The sequence below is a fragment of the Triturus cristatus genome, chromosome 12 (assembly GCF_964204655.1).
Source record: "Triturus cristatus chromosome 12, aTriCri1.1, whole genome shotgun sequence".
Lineage (NCBI taxonomy): Eukaryota > Metazoa > Chordata > Amphibia > Caudata > Salamandridae > Triturus > Triturus cristatus.
In genome coordinates this window covers 452106727-452128869 of record NC_140595.1, presented here as the reverse complement: position 1 = coordinate 452128869, position 22143 = coordinate 452106727, and the positions used below count along the sequence as shown (strand labels likewise).

Below are 22143 nucleotides of genomic sequence, written 5' to 3'. Positions count from 1 at the left end.
TATATGTACCAGGAACATAAGGATATAATGACAAATCAAAGATGATTACATTGTATAGAAATGTTGAGCATGGGTTTCCACATGTTCACTTCCAATAATGTTAATAACTAACAACACTATGTCACAGGTACAATGGGCTGGATTATGTTGGCACACTGCAACCAGAATGGTGTTGTTTAGTGTATCTTTTAGCCCTGAAGAAGTGGTGGGTTAATCCTGACACGACGAAACAGGTGTTGGCTAAAGGCTTAATGAAGATTGAAAATAAAGACTACAAATATTGACTGCATTTGTATTGAAATAACCTAATCAATTGTGTTTTTTCACATAGTGTGTGCTCAGGGATATGGTTGAATACCAAATAATAATCCACTTTTCTACAATATGAACCTGCACTTCACCAATGTCTATAACACAAAACCTCCTGTGTTGCAAAAGACGTTTCGATACATGGTGGAACTAAATACAACTGAAGACCAACTTCTGCAAGCACCCTTCGAGGTGTCACCTGCTCTCAAGCCAGTGGCACATCTCTCAACCATACATCACTTAAAAGCTGCCCTCCTGAAATGTAGTTCTTTGGTATTAAACACATCCTGCTATATCTGCTCTCATCCAAGACTGCTTGACGCTGTTGCACTGAAGAAAACCAGGATCTGCTCATCTTCCTTATCACTACCTTACCTCTAGGATACAACATCCTGCACTTCAATAGCGTGGTATGAGTGGGTATTCAATCAATCTGGGTTCTTATAAAGCGCTGCTAATCACCAGTTAGGGTCTCAAGGTGCTGGGGGTGATTCTACAGTTCAGTCAGAGAGATAGTTTATTCAAAGAGCCAGGTCTTGAGGTCCTTCCTGAAATGAGGCAGTGAGGGTGATTTCCTGAGATGTGGAGGAAGAGAGTTCCAGGTCTCTGTGGCGAGGTTGGAGAAGGATCTTCCTCCAGCCGTGATCTTGTGGATCCGTGGGATAGTAAAAAAAAAAAGGGGGGGGAGTGAATAGGTTATGCTTACATGAGCAGTGGAGGTGGATACGTCCTCCTCCAGTCAGTAGATACAAAACATAAAGATGCGCCCTCAGATACATGTAAAAGCCGTGTCCTCCCTGACTACTTGTGTTTCCTACAATGGTGGAGAAACGCACAGTTTGTTTGAATACCCCTCACACAGCAAAAGGGCCCTTGGTGTCATGCTTCATCATAGGGGTCTTCCCGCCCCGCTGCGGGACGGGGCGTGCTGCAATCGACAACTAGGTGGGAGCACTGTTATTGTAGAAAGACTGTGTGTCATGTAGGAGTGTGAGTGGAAGGGTCAGGAGTGAATGAGAGAGTAAAATTAAAAAAATACCTGGCTCGTTGGACTAAAAGACTTTAATATTCCTTTGAGCTGGTATTGGTAAAAGTGGGGAAGGAGGTCTGTTGTCTCAGTCAGAGGGTGCGATTCCCAGGATGAGGGCTTCAGTTTTGCCTTTCTGCATAAGCCTTCTGTAAAATGCAGAATTATTAACTTGGTAACTCCTTGTTCCAATATTTCACTCTAGATCATAAACAAATATCTAAACAAACCAGTGGATGTGAATATCAGGTTTTTCCTACCTGACATCAAAGTGTGTGTTTTTTTTATGGTTTCTTTGTTTATAGAACGTAACATCTCCATGCCTCTTGTGATCGGGTTTTCCTCTGAAATTACAGCCTACACTGGTGAAAAAACAAACAAACGCACCTACACACCTGTCAACAAATCCGTCCTATCGGACAACAAATGACTACAGCATTGCACCCTCTCTACCCAGAGTGAGCGCTCTACCACGGAACTCAGTTTTATAAAGAAACACTCCGTATAACAGTGTTGGCGTCAAGCAAAAGCATAGGCACCCCAAGTGCTCGTGGCACAAATACTTATGTGCTTGCATGCGTTAGAATATTAAAGTCTGGCCTGTAAGCTTTGCCAGTTGATTTATATTTGTAAAGTAAGTATGTGTGTGCGCATATTTAAAAAAAAAAATAGTTTTTGGTTTAAGGATTTTGATTTATCTTGGTGCCTTCACCTATTTGTTTGGCCGGTTTCTCCAAAGTCGGTCCTGGAGCTCGAGATCCATGCCAGATTTTTGATATATATATCTCAAAAATCTGGCATAGATCCGGCCCTCCCTGACTGGCTTTGGAGAACTAAACTTTAAAGTCTCCTCTTCCAATAGTTTGTGTGTTTTTTATTAGGTGAACATCATTCTCATCCATAATTCTAATAATTTCTAATGCAGCGTTCAGGAATGCAAAGTAGATGCAGATTATTCCTCTGTAATCAGCCTCTGCTTGAAAGCGCGTTCTGTTGCTTTCAAGTTGAATCTCGCTGACAGCGATGTGCCTGACAGAGCTGGACGCTGGCTTTCTGTCTGCTTATTTTCAATGATTATCCAGTTTGGGAGCGTCACATGTGCTAATGACAAAAGGCATTTATCACAAAGACCCGAATCTACAATGCCAGCAGATGGTGCGGCAGAATGGAGGGAAATGTTTGTCTTGGAGGAGACGCGGCGCACGGAGCGGCGCGCGCCTTTCGCAGCTGTAATCAGCGCGCATTCTTAAGATTCTGACTGGCGCGCGGTCCTCCTCAGAGATCACGAGACAGATGGCGGCGGCATCCTTGTCACTTATCAGCGCATTCAAAATCATTTTCTGTTGCGTCGTCGGCCGGCTATTGCCGTTTTACTTCTGTTGCTGAATCGTACTGTCTTTTTGTGTTATTCTGTGCTCCTCTCGTTGGGCCTCCTCGCCGAATCTTCGGGAACCGTCTATAGGCTTTGTATAACAGTTTACAGCTTCGTCGCTCCTGCTGAATAGTTTGTCCAACTATATTGTGTAAGGGGTAAAGTTATAGACCTGAGGAAAACGATAAACACTGGTCAAAACTGACCCTTCTCTTACCTATCGAATCACTATGAGCCTGATTCAAAGATTCTCCTGTGGGTCCTAGTTTCATGGCATTGGGCGCATGACGGTGGAGTGAAGATCAGCCTGTGGTTTCATTGGCCAACTGTAGATGTACTACGCAGTGTGTTGCTTCTTCAGGTCTTGGACTGAAAACTGACCGTAATTGATCATTTAGAAGAATCCAGAATCAGTTTAGTGATGTGCTTGAAATGGTCCACATGCTCTGACTCCTACGCAGCTTCTTTATGTCCAGTCAATATTCCCACTGATTGGGGATTTCATGCAGCTGTTTGTCTTTTTTGTAGTCCAGATGTGTAAATGTAAAACTGTTGTCTAAAGAAACCACATTGAAGATGTGAAATAACACATCGTTGTTTCTGCCACACCTGCAGTCTCCTTGCATGCTGTTGAAGCCGTGATACACACAGGTTGCAGACAGAGTGCACTGGTGATGCCTTGAGGAGGCCTTCCCTCCCGTGCGGGCTCTGTCGTAGAAAGGAGGCGCCCGGTTGGATTGGATGCTCTCCAGAGCCCGCTATGTTGAGCTCAATACGCTGAGTTTAGAAATTGTGGTGGTGGCTGAAGCAAATGGTTGGCCTAGAGCAGTGGCGGCAGGTTCCTGTGTATCCTCGTTACTTTTGTGCTTGTTCATGTTCTTTATATTTTCCTGATGACCCTTTCTTTCTTGTTTCAGTATGCACTACCTCCATATGTTTCAGTTTGTAGTTTCCCTCCACTGCCCAAGATCACTGTCACACTTGCACAGGGCTTTTTTCTCTAATGTAGTGATACTCAAAGTACGGCCCGGGGAGGGGGAGGGGGGGGGGGGGAGGCGCATGTGGCCTTCCTGACCTTTACATGCGGCCCCCTGGGCAGCAGCAGCACTGGGCTGCTGTTCACTCATCCAGCACTAACATGAAGAAAAATGTTTTAAAAAAACCAGCAAGCACTTATTTATTATGTTATTATTATAGGTTCATTGCAGTTAGGGAAAGAAGGTATCTTGGCCCTTAACTTTAGGAATACCTTCATTTTTGAAGACATCACATTTGTACAAATTTGATACTTTTGAAAATTCAAAAAGTGTATTTCATTGACCTGTAACACCATCTTACCCTAGGAAATAAAATTAAAGCAGTGCATTCAGAAGTATTTTTCTTAAAGTGATGTTTTTCAAACATGAATTTAGAAACGTTCATGCTTCTCCTCCCACCCCAAGCCTGACAACCATGCCATTAGTGATTACATCCATGCTCATGAGATTGTTTTGAACATCACTTATCCTAAAGTCACGTATTTCGAGTTCCTCTTATATGTGATAGTGAAGAGAAAGGAAGGAAATGGACATAAAACAATTGCTCAGGGCCGCACAATTTGCTCAAGTGGAGAAGTCTGGATTCATCCCATGTTTTCTAATTTCACATTGCACAATTGAGTTCAACCACTAAATCTATATGCTTTGATTTCTCTACGCCTACTTTACACCCCGTCACTTGCATCGGTTTGGCCCTCGGTCACACCAAAGACCAAACTTTGCAGACCTTGGGAAAATGTTTGTGAGTACCCATGCTCTAATGGACATGATGATAATATAAAACACAAGTAGATCTTCCCTTTTAAGAAAAGAGTGGTAAGTTTTCTAGAAAGTTCTTCTAAGAGTCACTGTTCCTGAAATGGGATCCGGTGGGAGGAGTGGTCTGGGGACCCACTCTCTAGGGCCAAGGAGCATCTAGAAAGGGACTGGCTTGGCACTTGTCGGGTGTAGCAGAGACTGTGTTTCAGTTGGGAGGTTGCACCTTCTGCTGAATTCTGCAAGTAAAGGGGAGCTTACATCCATGTTTGGTTTCCACTACCAGGTTGCAACATTCATAGGGACCTCCCATTTTATGCCTGTGTCACGTCTGCACTTCAGTGTCAGCTGTCAGGCATAGGAGGAACATCTTACTGCATTTGTTGCTGTTTTGATGTTCTTGTATCAATTTTGTATTTATTTTAATATTGTTCTTGGACACCTTTATTTTAGTTTTTAAATACACCAATTTGAGTTTCTTAGTGTCATCCCACTACCTTCAATTTACAGGTTTAGTGAATCCCTTCTTTGTTTCCTCTTTTTAGGTCTCGCCTGCGTTGCAGCGCATGCGGTGCTCGCTGGTGAGAAATTTTGTGAGAGGGATTTCAGAAAAAGGTGTTAAGCCCCGCCCCTCATTTCCATTGGCTGGCGTCACTGTTTATGCTAAACGGTGGCCTGCCATTGGAAATGAGGGTTTTTTGTGGACGCCCTTTCGCCTCTGATCCGACTGGGTCGCCTGCTTGCCTGCGGTCGCAAAGCACTTTCTTAGCTTTATGGGGCCATGTGTTTCTAATTAACGCTAATTAGAAACACATGGCCCCATAAAGCTAAGAGATCGATGCTTGTTTTATACAGCGCGATGTAAACGAGCATCTGCAATGCGTGAGAGCTTGTTTTTTCCAGCTTCTAGCTTCTCACCAGGGTTTGTTTTGCACACCACTTTAATTTTGATTTTATTGTAAATGTTAACTATGGTCATGTGTTTATGCTGATTGTTGTTAAATCACTTGTGTTTCTTATTTCTACCTCTCTTTGGTAAACTATACAGATGTTGCTGAACACAGCTACTTTTAACAAATTCGCACATTGTGCAGTAATCTTTGTTGATGTCAGACTTATACATACTTTTTCTTTGGTGAGGTACTGAGTGCGTGATATCGTTTTCATGAATCTTTTATGTCTATACCTCTACATTATTTACTGCTTCTTTTCAGGTAATGTTTCCTTGCACTGATAAGCGCTTTGATCATGTTCCTTGAAATCAGATACTGCAATAGCTAGCTATCTTTTTAATTACTATTACAATTTTAGTGGTTTAACATTTAATCATTAGCTGTACCACCTACCTCCATTGTGTGCCAGTTTTCCTTGGAGTGATGAAGTTTGAAATCATGCACCAATCACATTTCAACCAGTCCACCCTGACAAAAGAATGTGTTCTGGCCGGGTGCAGTAGGTCTAGATTACCGTGGATTGGATACATAGATTACAGTGGATTGGTTAAAAAGATTACAGTGGATTAGATAAAAAGATTACAGTGGGTTGGATAAGTTGTGTGACCAAGTATAGATGTATTGTCAAACCTATGAATCCTACACCGTATATTCAATTAGATTTATGAGATGGTAAGATCAAGGTAACAATTTAATGCAAGAAACTAAAAAGTTTAGTGTTTAATGATGTGTCAACCTTTTGACCTGGTATCAAATGGCTTTGTGAATACCGTTGATACCAACTAACCTAGTCTAACTGTAATTTGTTAAGTATATTTAAATCCAGGAACCTGTTGAGGTAATGTTGTCCCTTAAATTGATATATGTGATCCAGGAGAGACTAACATGGTTTAAACTTTTTGCAGGCACTATGACATTCTTGAAGATCGTGTCCCATCTGGGCTCGTTTTGGAGTATCGCAGTCTTCTCTCAAAGTGCGAGGAGTTGTACAAGAGGTTCACTGCGCTTCGGAACAGCATATCGAGCAGTGCTTCCGATTCAGAAATGGACAATGTCTCTATGGTGGAAGGAGTGAAAATGTATGAAGAGCTGGAGAATTTTAAACAGAAGTTGAAGCTTATTGAAAACCCTTTGCTCAGGTGCTTTTTAAAGAATAGTTTCTGTGCCTAGAGTTATTGCAGGATCCAGGCGGGGAAAAGGGGTCAGCTGGTTAATGTCCATGGTTTGGCTTTGTGCAAGGGGGTGAGCTCAAGAATCTTCTGTACAATTTCCCTTTTGCTTTCTTGCAAGAGACTGCTTTGGCTATCTGCAGCAGACCGCAAACCAATACTTCAACATATGCTTAGAATGGGCTTTGGGTCCGCCCCCTGTTTATGATAAAACGCTTTTCTTTTCCATTCAAGCTCTCTGCTCCTCATTCACAGACTTTCCACCCAATTCTTGTGTTTACCCTGCATCAGGAGTATTTCTGGTTTAGCATGGCTTTTAAGTGACCCCCAACAACTCTCTCTATCCCCACGCTTTCGCTCGCTGGCTTTTTCTTTTCACCTGCTCCTTCCTTCCCTGCTGGAAATGGGTGATGTTTCCCGTGTCTCTGCTCTCCGTTGGAGCCTGGGTACAACAAATATGGCCAGCCACTGCAGCTGATGCCCACAGAGACTAAGGGTGCTGCTTTTTCAAATGCTTGTACAATTGTGGCCACAAGTATTAGCAAAGCCATCCTGACATTCTGTTTGGATAGCTTTCCTCATTGCAGGTATAGTGTTCTAAGATGGACATCACATTGCGTCATGTTGGAACATTGCAACTGTATTAAAGAATACAAACCAAATATAATTCCAGGATGGCTGACAGTAGTGACTTTGCCAAGTCTTGCGCAACAATTGTACGAGCATGGTTCCAGACCGCTTTAGAATGCTGCATTGGCAAAGCCAGAAAGGTTTGCCTTGCTAATGATTGTTTGTTCTGAAATGGAAAGACTGGCTTTTCAAAAGAGGGCACAGAGTGATAACTTTCATGACAGTTGCGCTAAAATTTAAGTCTAAAGATCATGCTAGCGCTTGCTGTGGTGTTTTCGAATATAACGGAGGACCACTTGGTGGCAGGGTTAATACAAAACTGGAATATTATGTATATGCTTTAGACTATGCATAGTTTCTTTCTGATTACAATATAAAAATGAAAAAAGAAAATTTTCTGGGCAAATTATCTGTTATATTACCAGAATTGAGGAGTGTGGAATAAGTTGAATGCCGAACAAGGCAATTTTCTGTTACTGCAGAGTCCTCCTGTTGTGTCTTTTAACAGTGTTTTGATGAAGTACCTTTTTCTGTTGTGTCCATGTCCTTGCAGGTATGTGTTTGGTTATCAGAAACATTCTGTCCTGCAGGCTGCCAGAGCTAAAGGGCATCGGCCTGTGGATGGAAAGGTCATTCATGTCGTATCCATCTCCATGACTGTAAACCTTCTGCAATCCTTAACACGAGATAGACTGTATCCAGAGTCCTGCAACGATGACTTGGAATTACAGGTATCTGAAAAAGGGTTGAGAGTAACTATTGTTTTTTCAGTAAAGCCTTATTACCTGATAGGTGGACACCTTTTGAAGCCATTCGTTTTTGATTGCATGCTTCCAATATACATCCAAGTACCCTTTTAAAATCTTCAATCTGGTTATCACTTTTTAACTTCTTTGAACTTTTTCCTCTCCGTGCACCTGTGATGTTTTCTTATGGCGTTTCAGACTGTCCGTCTTGAGTGATGAATAAAGGCTGTATTGAAGCATGTCTGGGCACCTTACGTAGCCTGCAAATTTTTTAAAGGTATCCTTTTTTTCTTGTAAACGCTGTACAATTGGATCATGGTCTACAGGACCACAACTAGGCCTTGCTTTTTGAAGGCCTATCTATAGATTTATTACTAGATTGGTTGTGTCAAGCTCTCCTCACAAACACCAAGTGCTTGTGAAGTGAATGTCATTTTGATGCACACAGTTCAGGTTATCAAGGTCACTGCATGTTAAAATACTGGGAAATGCTGTGAAGCAATTGAATGCTGCTCTCAAGTTTTGTAAGTCATTCAGACTGCTTGTTTCAACCATGCTTTTGGAAAAAATGATTCCACTAAATGGAAGGAATGCTTGCAATAAGTCTAACCACTGGTAATCTCTCGGGTTAGAATTCCAACTCTTCGTTCTTTTGCCCACCATACCACCTGAGTTTGGACCAGCCATATGCAAATTAGTCTTGATTCTGCTCCAATAGGGACAGTCCACCCCCATACTCCAGGCCAGGTCTTTCCTGAACTAGAACACAATCAACCCAATACCGGTTTCACACTGATTGTGGCTCGTCAGCTGGGTGTAGGTTGGTCCGGATGGCACAGTGACCCACGTAAGAGCATACCCTTGTCACTTACGGCGGTACATCAAACAGTCAAAAGGTGATGGCAGTAATGCTTGCAATAAGTCTAACCACTGCCAATTGATCGGGTAGCTTTCCAGTGCATCGTTCTTTTGCCCAACATGCCACCTCCGTTTTGACCCAGTCATATGTAAATCCAGAATTGTCTTTGTGCCATTCAAGTGATGACAGCCCTTATTTTTCCAGTGATGTACGTCTTCGACATCCTGTGTAGAGTTAGTTAGCCAGATAACTTTGAAATCGCACGTTGTCCCGTGTGGTTACCTTGACCAGTGATCTTGCTAAGAACCCTAACTGAAAATGTTTGCATGTGAAATAGTTTACATTTGGGTTCTACATTCAGTAGTGTTTGTATTCCATTGTTACTCAGGAACTGGACTTCTTGTCTCATCCTTTCGTTCTCTCCATTTTGTAAGAACGGTCTCTCAGCTAAAATGTTATTTCAGCCCTGGGAATTTATCCAGATTGTTAACCTGCTTTTCAGTTCCTTGACTAGTTAAAAAAAAAAAAAAAAAATGATTTTAGTGAAGACTATAACCCTTATTATGCTGAATGGTGTGGCCAATTGCCTAAGCATTAATATATAGTTGTGGCCCAGCTTGCTTCGCAGTGCTGTCCTGATCGTAATAGAGGTGTTGCTTTTTGGACCCTTTTATGATTTCGGTACTGATGCGATGTTGTTGAATGTTTTTTATTTTTCTCATTTTATTTATTCTTTTACTTCTGTAGCTCCTTGGCTTCTTTGTTGTATTGTTGGTTCTTAATAGATCTGCTTCACATCTGGGCTTCACTAGATTAGTTAACTTATTTTCGACCTAAAACTCGGAATTTGGGTATAGTGTTTTTCTGGCATTGGTGGATCCTACTCTTGAATGTCCTACAGATGCATTGTACTTCTTTACATCAAACCCTCGACCAACGGCCGTCCATTAATATCTGTAACTGGTTATAATTTGTAATTGCGGAAATATCTTCAGTGGTTAATTCATGGATTTTTGCAGCCATTTCTATATTGTTTTTTTTTTGTTGTTTTTTTTAATTGCGTAACTGACTGTGAGTTTGTGTGTGTTTTCCCAAATTAACCATTGAATCTGTGATTATGCTAGGCTGCTTTCAGTGATGATTTCTTTAGCATCCGACTGAGAACATTGACAAAGGCGTTTATGTAGAAACATGGCAGATGCTTTTTCCCAAATTTTTCTTCTACATAATTGGTCCATGACGATGCATAGTAAATGTGTTTAGCTGCACTTGTAAGAATCAAGGCAAGTTATGAAGTGGAACACATACCTTCCTTCTCATTATGGCACTTTGTGCAGCAGAGCCTCTTTTCATGCATTTATTTATTTTCCTTCATTCAGTTCCACAGTGATCCGCTGGCAGCTGTGAACGCATGCTACGAAGGAGACGTAGTCATTATATGTCCGGGGCGGTATGCTGTGAACGGCTTGTTCAGCATTGCTGACTCTATCGAACTTGAAGGTAGGATGCAAAATTATTTTTCATTTTGTAATTGTAGGTGTGTTTTTCAAGTGCGGTATCTTCTTTGCTGTAACACTCTAAAAGCATTTAATGTCAAGGTGCATTGCGACTCTATTGCTTTCGCGCTAGATGCATCCTTTTTAAAATCTGATCCTAGCGCCATCAAGAAACTTCATGACACCGTGTCCTATTGTGTGTATTGAAGTCCTCGTGACATTTTTATCTGTCGCGTCTTTTCTAAAATATATACTATGTACCGTGGCAAAAAAAAGCTGATTTATACTATATATATTTTTTCCATTACAAATAAATTAGTGTGTTGTATATATTTCTGTAGCCCCTGCGTTCACTGAAAGATGTGCCAGTTAAAATATAGGGTTCCCAAAGTACATGCTCTCAATGACCTATTAATCTCGCCCCTAGTCTTCAACCTGACCCGCCCTAATCACCCTTGCATTGGTGTTGTACAGTACTTTCTTTTCATTTCAGGCACCGACTTCAGAAGTTATTCAAACAGAGACCCTCTACTGCAGAGGTCTTTAAACTTTTTGATGTCAAGGACCCCCCTGTCAAAAAATTTGAGGCGTAAGGATCCCCCCCCCCCCCCCCCCCCCCCCCCACCAAAATTTCTAGAACTTGGTACTCACCATCATAAACAACCAAAAGCACCCCCAATTCCCATGGCAAATCATTTTACGGTGTGGAAATAGTATTAAACCGTGTCTAGCAAACCAAAGGTTTGTGGGTGACTGTAGTTCAGTGTCAGAGGCTTACTACACAGCTCAGATACAAAATCTCCAAAGATAATTGCCCAAAAATGCACAAATGGTACTGTAGTTTATTTTTCACAAACACAACTTAATTTGACTCATTTGGATGATAACACCTTTGTGAAAGATGTGCCTGTTTTTCTCCAGAGAGACGGTCAACCTGTGGATGTATTCTAGCTATTGCCGTGCTCCACTTCAAGTCTTGAACGGTACATCGTCTTTAATACTACCAGTGCTGAGAACCCAATCCCACATAAATATGATGTGCTAAAAGGTGGAAGTGTCTTGACTGCTATTTTTGACAAACCTGAATATTTTTCTGAGGTTTTCTGCCAAAATTCACTCAATGAGATTTTGCTGAATTGCATCTGGGGAACACGGTCACTCTGAAGGTCAATTAGATCTTCCTGTAGATGCACTGGGAGAGGAGTACCAGCATCTGCTAGAAAAGGGTGAAAGACCCAGTGATTGACATGATCATTGTCCTCAGGAAAGTACTTTTCTAAACTGTCCCTGAGAGAAGTCATGTAATTTCCTATGACCTCAGTAGCACTTTCAAGTTATTATCCTGTGTCCTCAAGAGCATCTGCTAAACATGGGAATGCTTAAAGCAGGCCACCTTGAATTAGTAGTCTTCACCACAACTCTAGCTTCTTCGTGAAGGCAGATATTTTTTTATACTTGGTGAAAGATGTACTTTCAGCTCCTTGCAAAGACGCATTAAAGGATATTAATTTATCAAAGATGTCCGCAGGGTATGCTAAAAGCACAAGCCAACGGGGATTACACAGGTGTTCTGCTTTGTATGGGTCTAAATCCAGAAGGAATTGTCGTATTTCATTTCTTAATTCGAAAATTAGATTCAGCACCTTTCCTCTGGATAACCACCGGACTTCTGTATGGAACAGCAAACCATCATGTTCAGCTCCCATTTCTGCACATAAAATTGCAATCAGGCGAGCTCTAGTGGGGTGAACCTTTATAAAATCAACAATTCTCACAGCAGAATTCAACACATCCTCAAGTTCTCTCTCCAAGTTTCGGACTGCAAGGTCTTTCATCCGTATCATACAGTGGGTCTATGGAATATGAGGAGCCACTTTTAAGCCTGCCCTAGCGTCACACATGGAAGGAGCACCATCCGTACAGATCCCAAAACAGCTGTGCCATTTTAAGCCATCGGAGAGCAGAAAGTCATTGATAATATCTTATAGGTCTGATGCTGTTGCCTGTCCCTTGACTGGTTTACAGACTAAAACATCTTCCAATATTCAAGTTTTGTGGCAGTATCGTCCATAAGTAATTAAATGAGCTTCCTTAGATAAGTCAGTCACTTCATCCAATTGCAAAGCAAACAAACTCAATTTTAAGCGTGCTACGAGTTGTCTATTTATCCTCTGAGATGTCAGAGATGTTGCGGCAAACTGTTGTGTCTGAGAGGGGCACCATTTTAAACTTCTCTGCCGCTTTTTCACCAAACATTGTTCTGGCCATGTCAAGAACTGCTGGAAGAATCACTTTTTCTCCATCTGTAAACAGCTTTTTGTTTTTGGCAATGTGGTATGTCACTTGGTAAGATGCTTTCAAGGCATTTACTGGCTTGGAGACCACATTTTTCACAGTGCCTTTTTGGTGGGTGATTTATTCCAGCTTTCTGGCAAAAAATCTCTATTCTGACCTACCAGTTACCCGTGTTTAGTTTCCAAGTGCTGCTTTAATTTGTTTGGTTTCAGGCTTTCGTTAGCCAAGGTCATGGCACAAACTACACATTGTGGCCCAATTTCGCCAGTTATGGTGACCGGTCAATCCAAAGTCTAAATAGGAGGCACCTAACTTCCTAATTTTTGCAGCTTTGTGCTCGACATCTGTTTTGGCCTTTGTTTGAGCACCCTACCAACTTTTGACATTAGGAAATGATCCATGTCAAATGTGTGTTTGATCTATGATACAAAATTCCAAAGTTTAATACTAATGAACACCACAGACTTGCTGCTGCATGCGGTATAGCTTTTTAAAAAAAACTCTTTGCAATTCTCAAAATGTCTTAAAAATATATTCGCATCTGGGATGCATAAAACATGAATAACACATTAGGTCCCTTCTGTATGCTTAAAACTAAAATTGCAGTTGGTCCTGGCTTCCTTATGTGAGCAGGACATGTGAGCCATTACCAAGGTTCCCATTTCCTTGGGCGCACAGGCATTGATAACAAAAAGTAACACAGATGGATGACCTGCACCTGCTAATGAGATCAAGCCTCTTTGCATGGCTAACTTAGCATTCCATCTTTCTTAGGTGAGTAAATTGGGGACTATGAAATTGAGTAAGAGTAAACTTGGTTATTTTCAACACTTAGAGAAAGCAAAACTGCACTATAAAGTACTATAAAAATATGGATAAGATATTTTACATTTACTTGTAACTATCACAAAGCACTGCACGAACACAAATCCAAAACAAAAAGGGAGTGTGTTAATAAAAAACAATAAATGATAAAACTCTGGTGATCAATGTAACTGCTGGAGAGAGATCAAGCATTGTCTAGTCAATGTTTTGATTCACCATAAAGTAGTGCCTGCTGAAAAATGTGTACCATGCAGATCACAGAATTGTATTTTATATAGCTAGCTTAGTGGGTTACTGCTTTTGTCACAGAGATCCGTTTGTTACTAAGTTAAGATCCTAATGTAGCACAGTGAGCTACGAATTGGCAATAAACAGCTGCATGCAGGACATAGGTTAAAAACGTATAGTTTTCCCCTGTCTTTCATTACCATACAGTTGCTAAAAAAAAGGGTGTGTTTGGCTGGAAATGAATTCTTGTTAATAAAGCCAACCCCAACCACTGGGTTATATTTGAAATCATGAGTTGCAATTTTACGCTTAAAATTTAATGTCTACCAGAATGGATTACGTGTGACTCCTACACCTTGTGTAGTCCTTTCTGTCTAATGGAATATTTCCTATACTTATAAATACCTCTGACATCCGACATTGGTATGAGTAGCGCTGATTGCAGAGGACAGAGATGTGGAGGGAATAATTGGATTTGTAACTGATCTGTGTGATAGTGAATACAAATAATAGCTAACAAGCATTGGTAAAGCCAATAGGTCAGTCTTGTTTTAGGTGTATCTAGAGCCGCTAACAAACTCAGATGCACAAGCACAGGATTCAAAGTCACCTTTTTTTAGGCCACACACATAGGCACACAGGGCACACCTTTTGTAAAAGATTCCTAGTTAACCTTTGTATCCAAATTCTTTTTAGAGACCTCACCTTTCCCGCCTCAACTGAGGTACTGCAAAGAAGCAAACTGAATGAGTAACCCACGCTTGTGGGATGAGGCGAGGGCCCACCTGGGAAAGTAATAATAGTGTAAGAGCAAAGGCAGAGCAAGTGACTAAAGTGGGTTTATGAAGTTGCAGTAGCAGATCTGCCAACTCAGACAGCACTACCACACATCAAATGATACTGTCTCTCTTCACGCAGTCTCATTTGTGAAGAGCCAGTATCACATGATGTGGGCAAAGGGAGGTGGAAATCCTTGCAGAGAGTGGGTTTCCAGCTCATTCAGTGGATGCTCTGCACAGTCAACGTCCAGGAAGGGTTTTGCAATTTGTTTTTGGGGGAGACTGGGTGGGTCTGCTTGGGCAATCCATGGTTGAAGCCAGATTCTCCCTAACACAAGAGCAGGTAAAAGTCCAATCCGGTACGTAATATGGTCTCTCATTTCCCATCCATTCATCATCACTGCTCTTATGTGTTTGTTATGTGCAGAGAAGGCTGGGGTCACAGGGTCATGCCAATTCACCTGATATTCTTTTGGGTTTTGTTATTTGTTTCGTTTTTTTAGTAACCATCTTGGCCAAGTGAACTATAACTTCTGAAGGCCACGAGAAAATTCTAAGAGGCTGACTGCCCCGGTGTCCAGTCACCTGCGCTATAATGATGTTCACGTGGTAATAGGACGGCCATGGGGTATGCCCTTGTGATGTGTGCGATTGGGCTATACCCAAAGATCATCTTAAAGCAGACTATCTATGCTCACGGTGCATGTCTTGTCCCTAGCAGGTGACCTATAACCTCTTTCACGTCAGTGCTCCTAGAAGTGCCCTTGTTTGCAGGCCAGACGTTCAGTATAGTAGGAGTCTTAGGGTCTGAAAGGAGAATGACATCCATTGTGAACACGTGTGCCCATGCACTTCGTGCAGGTGTAGGACAACATGTTGCACAGTCAGACTGGCTCAACTGAGCCTTCATCTTGGGAAGGCCTTTGCAGGGTGAGGGTCAGAAGATAGGCTGTGAAAGGTAGCAAAACACACTCGTCTAGAGATGGAGGTCAAAAGACACCAGTTGTTTCTTTTTTGTGGGCGATGTTTATTGTATCCAGAGGCAGATACCAACCACAGGTAATCTAACAGAACGGGCAACTAGATTATTCAAGATCACACAGGCAGTCGGAGTGGAGCTGGGTGGCCTCCAAATCGGCACACACGGTGATTCTGTGAGAGCCTGACCTTGACATGAGACAGACAGCTGTTTACTGCACACTAGTGTCTCCTCCTTCTCCCCACCCCGGTACCTGGGTGATTTATGACGATTTATTGCTGACAAACTTATAGACCCAGTCATGGAAAATTATGTCACGAGAGAACAGTTTTGGCACACATTGGTGTTTAATACCAAAATGACAACAACATGTATGCGATGGTACTATTCAGCGTCGAGTCACATTTGCTTAGTTTAGTGCATAAAATCTCATTGCAAACACAAATGGCGGTATGTGTTCTATATGTACTGAAGGCTCACAAAGCATTTACTGCTGCAGTGTGTCAACAATATCTTGTTGAAAACTGTGTTAGAGCCACACAGAATGGAAGGTGTACGCAGTCTTCACCCATTACTCTTTCCTTTCCAGCACGACTGCTCATCCCTGTCTATTAAAGTAGATATGAACTGGTTCACAATTCCATGTATGCATTCACCATGTTAAAAATAAATGCAAACAATGTTAAAATTGCTCAATTTGAAATACCATGCCCAAGCATTTGCAGAGTTCTACACATGAACAAATGGCCAGCACTTTTCTTTGGAAAGGGTGGCAACCATAGTTGAACAAAGGCATCATATTAAACTGCTGCTACAAGAATTAAAACGGAAAGAACAAGGAAAATAATCAACATTCCCAAGTCATAAAACTGCATATTAAACTGCTGCTACAAGAATGAAAACGAAAAAAACACAGAAATAACAAAATTCGAAGGTCACAAAAATGCATATGAAACTGCTGCTACAAGAATGAAAACTGAAAGCCCACTGAAAATAAACATTTTGAAAGTCATAAAAGTGAACCGGAGCCTTTGCCGCAACCCTGGAATTTATATTGAAGTACATTTCAGCTTCCAGGCCACATGTCAGACCGAGAGGTTTGATCTTCACAAATCATCAATTAAAGAAAAGTTATAAATTCAAGTGCTTGTTAAAATTTGCTGTGAGGAGGCCAGTAGAGAGATTCAGTAAGTAAAAGTGGTTTATTCTAATCTGTTCCAAATTCAAAACAATTTAGTAGGCAACATAATAGTGCCATCATAACCCACACCGCTCCATTGCGGTGCTGCTTTTTTGCACAAATACTGCACAACCAAATGTGTTTAATAATATTGGAGTTGTGTAGGCTTTTGCCATTTAATATTTTGATGCTGTTGGACTTGGCCCTTCTGGCAGGTTCACCCCTGAACTTTTTTGCTTTTTACTGGTGACTTGGTGGTGTGATTTTTTTGGTTTCTGCGCACTTTCCCTGTGTTCCAGGGTAAACTGCGTGCGCACTCTGAGTGCATGTGGTGAGATAGGCCTGCCCTCCCATAGGATTGCATGGGGAATGTATGTGTCCCTAGTAGTTCCTGATGCGTGGGGTGTGCAGGCCCGAGTTTGGTATGTGCGGACTCGTGTGATTGAATGCTGCGCGATGATGTGTGCGGCGTGCATGTACCTAGTGTGGAAGTGCCACTTCTAGAAGTGGGCACTTCGGTGTGCAGTGTAAAATGTGTGCCTTGTCGCGTGATTGGCTGGTTGAGGTCATGTGACGGGCTAGGGATTCCCCAGAGTCAGGATGAGTCACCCAGTGGTGAATGGGGAGATCAGCAGCTAGATGGGTGGGAGGAGTACACCTGGGTCCTGAATAGGGCAGTGTTTTCCCCACACAATGCTGGTTCCGCCCCCTGTGGTGCGACTGATGACCCTAGCCCTGCCAGTGAATAGAGTGAGGGGCTGAGCACATCAAGGGTGCTCCCCAACCAGCTGCGACTGGTTTTCCCCCTCACCCTGAACCCAGAACAAAGGGAAAAGATGTATAAAAATGGGGCTGTGTCCCCACAGAAGTTGTTCTCTTCCTGGATCCTGCCTGAGGGGGGCTGCTGCTGCTGCTGGACCAGAGGACCGCCACTTGGACTACCTCCCTGCCTGGAGGCCCAGTGAGCTGGCTCTGGGTCCAGCCTTGCCCCCCCACCCCTGCCCTGCTGCATGCAGGGAAGAACTTTGCTGGACTTTGGGGTTCTTTTGTGCCTAAAGCACTGGGAGCGCTTGATTTGTGGGACCTAGCGCCTGGGAGCGCTTTTTGGCAACCTTTGAGGGGTAGCGCTTCTGTTTCCCTGCAGCCTGGGGCTGTGCGTATTTTGAAAAGGGGATTCCCCCGCTTTTGGTGCTTTAATTTATAGCGGGTGCCCACCCCGCTTATCTCCTCATCTTGGACGTTAATACGAAGGCGGGAGCCCACCCCGCGCTTCGGTGTAAGGAGAAGATCACCGCCGCGGCCGGGCTTGAGGGAAGTCAGGCAGGCCGGGGACGGGACTCCGGGACAACCGGAAGTAGGAGGGCGGGAGCCTACCCCGCCTCCCTCCGAAGGACTCGCGGCTGTTTTCTGGGCCCCGGGAGCAGGCAGGAGCCGACCCTGCGCCCCGGTGCCCTCGCCCGAGCAGAGAAGAGGACTGGAGCAGCACCGCCGGCGGGGAGCAGAAAGCCTCCCGCCGCGACCATAGACCGGCACCTCCTTCCCGGTAAGTGGGGCTCTGGCCGGGAGAATGTGCAAAGCAGCCTAGGTGGTTGCTGAGCGCGTGTGCGCTCCAACGAGGGACCACCCGGTACACAGAGCTGGCGAGGCTCCAACGCGACCCCCCCCCCCCCCCCCAGCTATTTCAGAGCCGGCAAGGCTCAGGGGGGGCATCAGCGTCCGTCAAGATTCCCCCGAGTCCCGAGGGACTCCAGCGAAGGGGACAGTGGTTCCGAGCCCCGAGGGGCTCCAACGAGGCACTCCTTGTTTTTAGAAGAGCCCAGGGAGGCTCTAAACCTACGGGGGCATTCGGGTGCATATAAGAGCGGCCCCGAAAGGCAGCGGGCCGCTCCAACGTCGCCCCCAACTTGTTTACAGAGCCTGCGAGGGCTCCAACGACGGGGACATTTCGTCCATGACCAGAGTGGCCCCGGAAGGCAGTGGGCCGCTCTGACGTTATTTAGAGGGGCACATTTGTTTATTGAGCCTGTGAGGCTCTAACGGGGGCATTGCTTTATCGTCCAGAGCCCAGAGAGGGCTCAAGAGGCACGCAGGTGCCAGGTTCTTTTTCCCAGCTGCCCCAGCACTTAGTGGGCAGCTGCAACGTTTCGGTTGTGCCCTGTTGCTTTACGCTCTAGATTGCGCAGCCTGCGCAATCTTGCCCTGACTCTGTGGACAACGGGCGCTTGAGCCCATGAGAGGCCAGTTGGCCTAGGGACTGCCACAGGTGGTGGCTAATGTGAGTTTTTGCGCTATTGCTCCTAACCTGCACCTCTGAATGTGTTTATGCGTCATCTGCTTTGCTTTACACCGCTGAAAGTATTTTATGCATCATGTGTTTCCCTTGGTCTACACCTCTGAATGTGATGCATCATGTGTAATGTGCGTTTACCCCTACAGGTATTGTGATACTTAGGTGGTTGTTTTCTCCCTAGTACAGGTGGTGCTAGTGAGGTCCTGATTCCCTGCGCAGTATTTTCCTAAGGTGGTTAGGGTTGCGTAGGTGGTACTTACCTGATACCAGTAGTTACTGGTTGTGTGCTACATTTGCTATTTTGTACTACAGTATTATTCCTATGTTCCAAAAGTGCTAATTCCTGACAGTGGTCCATGTGGCCCTGTCCCCTGTACATATAATCCCTTGTAAATTCTGCCCGTGCCTGTTGGCACATTGTAGAGTGTGTGTTTTTATCTAATGTGTTGTGTATAATACAAAGGCTATTTTTATAGAATACCTTGTGTGGAGTTTCCTTTGTGGTGGGCCTTGGGTGTTGTTGCTGGGTGCGCGCGCAAACGCTTTACACATCGCCTCAGAGATAAGCCTGACTGCTCGTGCCAAGCTACCAAGGGGGTGAGCAGGGGTTATCTTTGGCGTGTAACTTCCCCAGCCATGACTAGAGTGGTGGTTTCTGTCTGGCTTTGGCGCAAGCCCTAGCCAACCAGAAATCCCCATTTCTAACATATGCTGTAAAAAATATTTGGCTTTGACAATTAAAGAAAAAATCTATTATCCGTTCACGCAAATACCATGAGTGTTAACTCTCATTTATCCATGCTGCCTGAATCTTTCTCTGCAGTGATATTTATACAAACATAAAAGCAATGTTTCAGACATCAAGTAGTCCATTCACCACACTTACGTTACAAACAAGTTGGTCTGGTAAAGCTTGGGTGAAAAGTTTAAAAAAAATAATCTTCATTTTTGCATAGTTCATTTTTCCAAGCATTTCCGTGTGAATGTCCATTGTCAGCAGCATCGAGCCCCACACGAACGTGCTGTGTTTAAAGACAAGCATTCTCTCTTCTATGGTGTTTCTCTGAAGCAAAAAATGATATCTAGCTCCGAGTTCAGGCAGCATAAATAAATAGACACACATGCAGGAAAAAATAAAGACCGACAGAACATCGTAAATAAAAATGAACCGGAGCCTTTTCCCCAATCCCCCTCATGGCTCAATCAGGGAAACAAATAAGAATCTGTATGTGTGCGTGCGTGCAAGTTTCAGTGTATGTCTGCAGAAGGGAAGAGGCAGCTTACCTAATTATTCTGGGAAGCTTTGGGTTGCCTTGGAAACAAGCCGGAAGTAACCAGGAGATCCTAATGCAGAGGCGGCAATGAGCCACAAAGCTGGACACGAGGTGAAAGCAGCGATGGCCAAGAAAGACAACTGGATCCAGTGGAAAGCAGCAGTGAAGGTGTGCAATAACTCCCTCTAAGTACAGGCTGCATTGCAAAGGGGCTCGTCTATCTTTATGGACAAAGTTCGTGGGCATTTCCTAGTATGCATACTGCAGTCTCTCTGATTGGAGGACAGGTATTGATGACCTAGCCACATTATGATTGGCTTATTTTACCTTGTCGTCCAATCAGAGAGCCTCCTGAGATGCAAGTATTTCGAATCCAAAATGAAGAAGAAACGTTTTGGATTCGAGGCAGAAGTGAGGCTGTTAAATGTGCGATCCCCTTCCGATGACTCAATGGCCCCCCTGGGGGTCGTGCCCCATAGATTGAAGACCTCTGCTCTAGTGTAATGGAGGTAAGGCATCCAGTTGAGCAGCTTCAAAAGGCATGTTGTATCTTGCCTAAACTTTCCTTGGATGAGGCAGTTTTGCCATGAAGGAAATAACACATTTTGCAGGTCACCTCGGATCTCTTTTTTGCTGGACCCTATATTTTTGCTGGCTTTGGATCTCTGTGCACTTTAACCCCGCTTCCCAGTGATAAAGTTCTTGTGCTCCCCTTTAAACGTGGTTGGCTTGGCATATTCCTAATAGGCATACATTACTTACCTAGAAACCCCTATTATGTAGTTCAAAGCGTACCAGACGACTGGAAGTTAATTGTCCCTAGTTGACTGCAGCACCTATTGTGCCTTCCTGTACAATGGCAGTGCTAACATGGGTTCCTACCTATTATTGTAGCCTAACTGTAGCGGTGCAAAAACTGCAATTCAACAGTCAAAATAAACCCTTTTGACATACCCTAATCTCCTGTTTAAATATTAATAACTCCCCCCTTTTAGGCCTCAGGTGGGGTGCATGATACTTGCAGGATATGCAGACATTCAATGGTAGCGTGTCCTTATAATGACTAGCTCCCAATAACTATTTTCACTGAAGGGAGGCTGGCTGGCTGTCCCATAGTGATACCTTGGGAAGCGATATTAAAAACTAACCGTGTTTACAGGAATGAGAGCAGCTAGTCAAGTAATTAGACTACTATTTTTAATAGTAAGTACAAATCCGATCCTGCTGTCTGAGGACTGGACCTGCTCCCCCTTATACCTAAAACAAAGAGGTAGATTCCAAGGGTCAGTTGGCTTACCTCTTTTGTGGCTATTGGGAGATAACCAACTACAAGAGTCCTTTTCCTGGAAGTACCCAGCTAACCAGTGGCAACTGAACCTGGATTGTGTCCTGCTGTGGGCTCTGCCTGACACATTGAGAGTCTCCAAGTGCAACTCCTGAGGTCTTGGAGCCCTTAGAAGTGTACTCCTGTAGTAGATTGGGACATAAGACTAAGTCAGAAGTTAAAGTCTTTGACCAAGATGAACACTGGTGGTGTATCTAACACACGCTCCATTCCGGTTGGACTCAAATTGCGCCTAGGTCCTAGACTTCCTTGACCATTGGCCAACATTGGCACTTCGTGCTTTTTGGCGATATTTCTACCTACAAATTTAGCAATTCATATTCCTGGTTCCCCTTATTGGAGTTTTGATATTTTTATTTTACTCTATTCTAATTCGGTGTGGGATTGTATTTTTTTATTTTTTTATTTGCATTTTGATTCTAGTACTGTTTTGGAACAGACATGGGGTAGCTACTGAGTATCGCCTATGCGGTCTATTAAAAGATGCTCTTATCATGCATTCAGAAAGGGAAAAAGTGCATTGTTAATTTAGAAGCTATCAGTGGCCTCAATAACCAGATGGGTGTTGTCAGATAAGGGCATCAAAGCAGACCC

General features: G+C 43.5%; 1 protein-coding gene across 1 annotated transcript in view; it reads left to right on the top strand.

The window, feature by feature from the left end:
* SHCBP1 (SHC binding and spindle associated 1) overlaps positions 1-22143 on the top strand; it is a 185859-nt gene that overhangs the window by 85624 nt on the left and 78092 nt on the right. The window contains exons 6-8 of the mRNA XM_085637554.1: positions 6360-6593; positions 7807-7984; positions 10238-10358. Of these exons, the coding sequence (XP_085493680.1) occupies positions 6360-6593; positions 7807-7984; positions 10238-10358 (533 nt within the window). The remainder of the gene's footprint in view (positions 1-6359; positions 6594-7806; positions 7985-10237; positions 10359-22143) is intronic.